This window comes from Chaetodon trifascialis, chromosome 3 (genome assembly GCF_039877785.1).
Source record: "Chaetodon trifascialis isolate fChaTrf1 chromosome 3, fChaTrf1.hap1, whole genome shotgun sequence".
Taxonomy (NCBI): Eukaryota; Metazoa; Chordata; class Actinopteri; order Chaetodontiformes; family Chaetodontidae; genus Chaetodon; species Chaetodon trifascialis.
The window spans coordinates 937,339-943,724 of NC_092058.1; the positions used below are offsets into that span (position 1 = coordinate 937,339).

The 6,386-nt window shown below is 48.0% G+C and overlaps 1 protein-coding gene across 1 annotated transcript; it reads left to right on the top strand.

Annotated features, from left to right (window-relative positions):
* The first annotated feature begins 4,540 nt into the window (after positions 1-4,540).
* LOC139328979 (zinc-binding protein A33-like) lies at positions 4,541-5,911 on the top strand. The gene has a single exon (XM_070959071.1). It carries the CDS (start codon positions 4,541-4,543, stop codon positions 5,909-5,911), a length of 1,371 nt encoding a protein of 456 aa, XP_070815172.1.
* The last annotated feature ends 475 nt before the right edge of the window (positions 5,912-6,386 follow it).

The following is a 6,386-nucleotide window of genomic DNA, read 5'->3' on the forward strand; positions in this document are numbered from 1 at the left end:
CGCTGTCTGCACAGCTCGCTGTTGGTCAACACATTTACACGTCAAACTTCGCCATCGTGCTGATTTATTTTAACTTGTGAAGCGGATGTTGCGATGATTTCACCAGGAAAGCTCACGTTTTGACTCTGAGGGCCTCGTGCAGGACAGGGCTTGTTCTTGATGGCTGATAATTTGTCTTAATCCCTTCCTCCTCCTCTTCTGAGAGCAGGACGGAGCTCGAGATCGTGGTCAGCGGTCTGTTGACAGCAATTAGCTGAGATTTGACTGTCTGACCGCTGAGACCAAAAACCAACGAGGACAAAAAAGCAGCTGAAGGGTGTAACGAGTCAGAAACGAAAGAATCAGAATGAGCCATAAATTCAAAGCGGAGAGACTGAAAAGAGGAGGAAGGAAATGGAAAGGACGGGAGAGAGAGGGAGAGTAAAGGCAGGCAGAGGGAACGCCGGCACGCTGTTGGATTAAACTGGCGAATGTTAAATTTAATTGCGTTAAGCTCCATTAAGTTGCCAGGAAGAAAGGAAGCGAGGAGCTCTCGAGAAGAAAAAAGACTTTTCCCCCAGTTTCCCACCATTTGCTCGATCCCTCTCAATTAAAGAGGTCGTTAATGACGAGCTTTTACTGGCAAAAACAGCGTCAGGGAGGAAGGAAGCGAACATGGAAGGATGAACACATGCAAAGACACAGCGAGCGCAGAGCCAACGAGAGGACGAAGCTCTGAGACTGAAGAGCAGCAGAGCTGAGGAGCATCGCTGAGGGCTGTTCAGCAAGTCCTCATGATGTTAACACATTTCACAAGTTTAACGTTTGAGGGCTCTACCTGGACAGGACAGAGGCGGCTCAGCTCACACTTTACTGTCAGGATTAGAAAATAACACGTTGATGAATGAATCCATCAGAAGGAAGGAAGCTCTGTGTCGTAACGTGGCACCATTCACACCACAAACAGGCTGATCTGAGCGACACGCTGCTGTGGAAGAAGAGTGGAAGCTCACTGTGGACTCTGTGGAAGCTACCACCTGTGAACCTGGGGGGGGGGCTGGACCTCCAGAAGCGAGGACACAGCGGGGGACGTTTGGCCGGCAGCTCCCTAAACATCAACGACTAAGATGGCGTGAGCCGGTGCAGGTTTGTCCCGCCAGCATCGAGATCTTGTTGAGCTCAGACAGGAAGGAAGGAAGGTCCACCTCTGACAGACAGCGTTGGGTTCAGAGGCAGATCCAGGACCAGCAGAGCAGCTCAGTCAGAGACTGAATCAGAAACGTACTTAGCTTCATGTACACGGACACAAGTGGAACAGTATGAAGAGGAAGGGTCCACACAGGGAGGAGGCTGAGGTGGATGGGGCAAAGGCAGGACCTCCACCTCCACCTCCACCTCCACCTCCACCTCCACCTCCACCTTCTACACCTTTCCCTCCCTTTCAAGGTCAGATTACTAATCTGACCACAATCTGTTTTAGTTTTCCATCTTTATGTAAATCAGGGTTCAGGTCGCGCTGATGCACCTGAAGCTGTTTGATGACTGACAAAAACCCCAGAAGAAGAAGAAGAAGAAGAAGAAGAAGAAGAAGAAGAAGAAGAAGAAGAAGAAGAAGAAGAAGAAGAAATTCTGAGACACAATCTGTGAACTAACACAAAGTACCAGTGCGATCATTCAGCGGCTGAACTGATCAGGGATCAGATAAAAGCTGAATCAGCTGAGCACCGTCTGTCGCTTCACTGGGACACAGTTCATCATTTAAGTCCTTTCAGTGTACATTCAGCTGCCATCATCACAGAGGACAGACCCACAGAGGGGACGCAGCAGACCGCCGACTGACGGCTCAAGATCAGACATTTTTAATCCTCTCTGGTCTGAATCTGATCGTCATCTTTCCGTCTGATTCTTCAGATCAGACATCTGATGTGACTCCCCCCTCTCGCCTCCCGTCATTCTGTCCGTCCTCCTCCTCACCTCCTCACTTCCTCACCTCCTCACCTCGCCTCCTCACCTCCACACCCCCTCACCTCACCTCCTCACCTCATCTCCTCACCTCATCTCCTCACCTCCTCTCCTCCTCACCTCCTCATCTCCTCACCTCCTCATCTCCTCTCCTCCTCACCTCCTCATCTCCTCTCCTCCTCACCTCCTCACCTCCTCTCCTCCTCACCTCCTCACCTCCTCTCCTCCTCACCTCCTCTCCTCCTCACCTCCTCACCTCCTCACCTCCTCTCCTCCTCGCCTCACCTCCTCACCTCCTCTCCTCCTCACCTCCTCTCCTCCTCACCTCCTCTCCTCCTCACCTCTTCACCTCCTCTCCTCCTCACCTCCTCATCTCCTCACCTCCTCATCTCCTCTCCTCCTCATCTCCTCACCTCCTCACCTCCTCACCTCTTCACCTCCTCTCCTCCTCACCTCCTCATCTCCTCACCTCCTCACCTCTTCACCTCCTCACCTCCTCTCCTCCTCACCTCCTCATCTCCTCATCTCCTCACCTCCTCTCCTCCTCTCCTCCTCACCTCCTCATCTCCTCACCTCCTCACCTCTTCATCTCCTCATCTCCTCACCTCCTCTCCTCCTCACCTCCTCACCTCCTCATCTCCTCACCTCCTCACCTCCTCATCTCCTCTCCTCCTCACCTCCTCATCTCCTCTCCTCCTCTCCTCCTCACCTCCTCTCCTCCTCACCTCCTCATCTCCTCTCCTCCTCACCTCCTCTCCTCCTCACCTCCTCACCTCCTCATCTCCTCACCTCCTTATCTCCTCACCTCCTCATCTCCTCACCACCACTTCACTCGTTCTTCTTCTATTCTTTAAACACATGCACCCTGACACACACACACACACACACACACACACACACACACACACACACACACACACACACACACTGACGCTGAATGTGAGCATGAGGACTCTGAACATGATTCATGAGCTTTAATAGCTGCAGACTGTTTTATGATATTGTCTGTAATTAGAGCTTTGCTTCCTCGCGTCCCTGGAGCTGCAGATAATACGTCAGCAGCCTCCAGAGCTGGCAAAGATCTCACTTTCACACTTTTCCAGTGGTGAATTTGTAGATTTCTAAGAAGTTGGTTATCCTTTGGGCCGAGACTCAAATGGGCTGAGGGGCTCAGGGCGGAAGCCATCAGCTCTGCGTGAACACATGAATCATATGAGCTGCTGATGACAGACAGGTGGGACTTCACTTAAAATATGAAGAGTTTATTCCAAATGATGTGTGGATGTTTCACTGCCTCACAGCCTCGACACTAACTCTTCTCCAATTAGAGCAAAGGAGGACAAGTTGAACAATCACAGTGAGTCAGCGGCCGTGGGAGAGTCTACGTAAAAGTGTATTTTCATTACCTAAAAAGTATTCAACTAGTACACTAACAATATACCTGTAAGGTCCACTGGAGCAAAGGGGCTGTAAAACAAAGTCTAAATGTAAACTGATTGTGTACTTTTACAGCTAAAGAACACTTCAGGTACACGTTCAGAAACTTCACACTCTGACCAGTATTACATATGTAGTAAACGAACAGAATGTGTATATGTAAGATGACTTGTGGTACACTTCAAAGTACTTCATAAACTAAGTTCACTGTAGTTCACAGTACAAATAAGTTTGATGTAAACTAGTTGTGTACTCAAAGTGTACTACTCACACACTTGAAGTATACTTTGAAGTATATTTTAGAAACTAAAATCTTTTCTGTGTCCGTGGGGAAACTCGGAGGCTCTGTCGTTCCTGTTTGGATCCTGGTCTCTTCCGTGAGCTGGAGCGTCGATGGGGGCATTAGCTCCTGTCCGTCTCTGTCCTCGGTGCTGATGAAACGTCCAGCTGAGACACTCCCGTCCCGTCCCGTCCCGTCCCGTCCCGTCCCGTCTCTTTATGAGTTACCGTCAGCATCACGAAGAGATTTCATGGTTTCAGCTCTTTGGGCAGGAAAAATGAGGGATTATGAGAGTTATGTTTTTCTGGCTGTAGATCTTAAAGATAACTAATATTACAGGTGACTAATGAACAGGGGTACTAACTGTCATGAAGAAGAATAAAATGACCTTGTTTAAATCAAACATTTCACCTGGAGATGAATTATTACTCTGTTCTGTCACATTACAAGCTGTCACACAGACAGCATATCCAGCAATGACTTGGCCTGAATTCAGACTGACACACACGCCTGTGTTACGTGTGACGCAACAGCGTTTACCAGAAGTGTGACAAAGCTCCACCCCTCACCAGACTCACCTGTGACAAACCAGGAAGTTTGTTCTTCTTCCTCTCTAACGGAGACACAGAGACTGAAAAGAAGACGATTAGATTCACCTTCACACCAAAAAACCTCTGAGTGACTTCAGCTACAGGACAGAAAACTACAACACAACTACAGCCTGCAGCTTCAGCCTGCTGACAGTCCTCACACTGAAGGTGAGTTTGACTAAAAGCACAACTCAAAGTGAAAGTAAATTTCAGTGAAGTTCGCAGAGGAGGGAGAGGAGCCATGACTGACTGTACTGTCTGTCTGCTGTTTTCAGCTTCACTCTGAGACAACATGGCTTCCAGATCAGAGGACGATCTCACCTGTTCTGTCTGTCACGACGTCTTCAGAGATCCTGTTGTTCTGTCATGTAGCCACAGCTTCTGTAAAGTCTGTCTGAAGAGCTGGTGGAGACAGAAGGAAACACGTGAGTGTCCAGTTTGTAAGAGAAGATCTTCAAAGTCAGAACCACCTTCAAACCTGGCATTAAGGAACCTGTGTGAGACCTTCTTACAGCAGAGAGATCAGAGAGCTTCAGAGGCTCTCTGCAGTCTGCACTCTGAGAAACTCAAACTCTTCTGTCTGGACCATCAGCAGCCAGTTTGTCTCGTCTGCAGAGATTCAGAAAAACACAGCGACCACAGATTCAGACCCATCGATGAAGCTGCACGACAACCCAAGAAGATGCTTCAGGAAACTCTGGAGCCCTTAAAGGAGAAGTTAAAGTTTTATGAACAAGTTAAAGTGAAGTTTGATCAAACAGCCGAACACGTGAAGGTCCAGGCAGAACACACAGAGACGCAGATTAAGCAGCAGTTTAAGAAGCTTCACCAGTTTCTACAAGAGGAAGAGGAGGCCAGAGTGGCTGCACTGAGGGAGGAAGAGCAGCAGAAGAGTCAGATGATGAAGCAGAAGATGGAGGATGTGAGCAGAGAGATAGCAGCTCTTTCAGACACAGTCAGAGCCACAGAGGAGGAGCTGAGAGCTGAAGACGTCTCATTCCTGCAGAGCTACAAGGCTGCAGTGGAAAGAGTCCAGCAGCGCCCCCTGCTGGATGATCCACAGCTGCCCTCAGGAGCTCTGATTGACGAGGCCAAACACCTGGGCAACCTGACCTTCAACATCTGGAACAAGATGGAGGAGATGGTCTCATACAGTCCTGTGATTCTGGACCCAAACACTGTTCATCCAGAACTCATCCTGTCTGAAGATCTGACCAGTGTGAGACGAGGACAGAGACAGCAGCTTCCTGAAAACCCACAGAGGTTTGATGAAGACTGCTCTGTCGTGGGCTCTGAGGGCTTTAACTCAGGGACTCACAGCTGGGATGTGGAGGTTAGAGACAGTACAGTTTGGTCTCTGGGTGTGTTAGCAGAGTCTGTCCAGAGGAAGGGAGTCATACAGTCTGGATTATGGATGATAGGGTTATATGAAAGTCAGTACTTAGCACATTCACAATCAGGTCCATCCACTGTTCTCCAGTTGCAGAAGAAGCCTCAGAGGATCAGAGTGAATCTGGACTGGGACAGAGGACAGCTGTCCTTCTCTGATCCTGATACTAACACACACATACACACCTTCACACACACTTTCACTGAGAGGATGTTTCCATATATTTCCACTGCAGATAAACTCCCATTGAAGATATTACCAGTGGAGGTCTGACATGAAGACCAGCAACAACTTTGTGGAAGTTGATGGATCCAAATTAAGAAAACAGAATCAATCTATCAATAACTGAGTGTTTGAGCAGCCAATCATTGTTCATTTTAAACTCCTGTCCAGACCATAAAGTTTGACTAAAATCTGTTTCACATTTGATATTTTTATGTTTTGTATTTTCCTAAATATATGAACAATTGTCTGTTTGATGTGATGAAGCTGAGCTGATTCTGTCTGTCAAAGTGTTTTCATTCAGTTTCCATCAGTTGAATTCTGCTGGTCGTCATTTCATCACAGGACACGTTCTATTTAAGGTGGACAGCTCATGTTTAAGGTGGATGTGTCAGTGTGGGTTCAGGCTTCATGTGCTGTTGGTGAGTTCAGAACATGAATTAACATTAACACTGAATGTCGATTAATTCCTGTCGTTCATCAGCATAAATTATCTTTTCTTGATTTTCAGATTTTGTCTCGATGC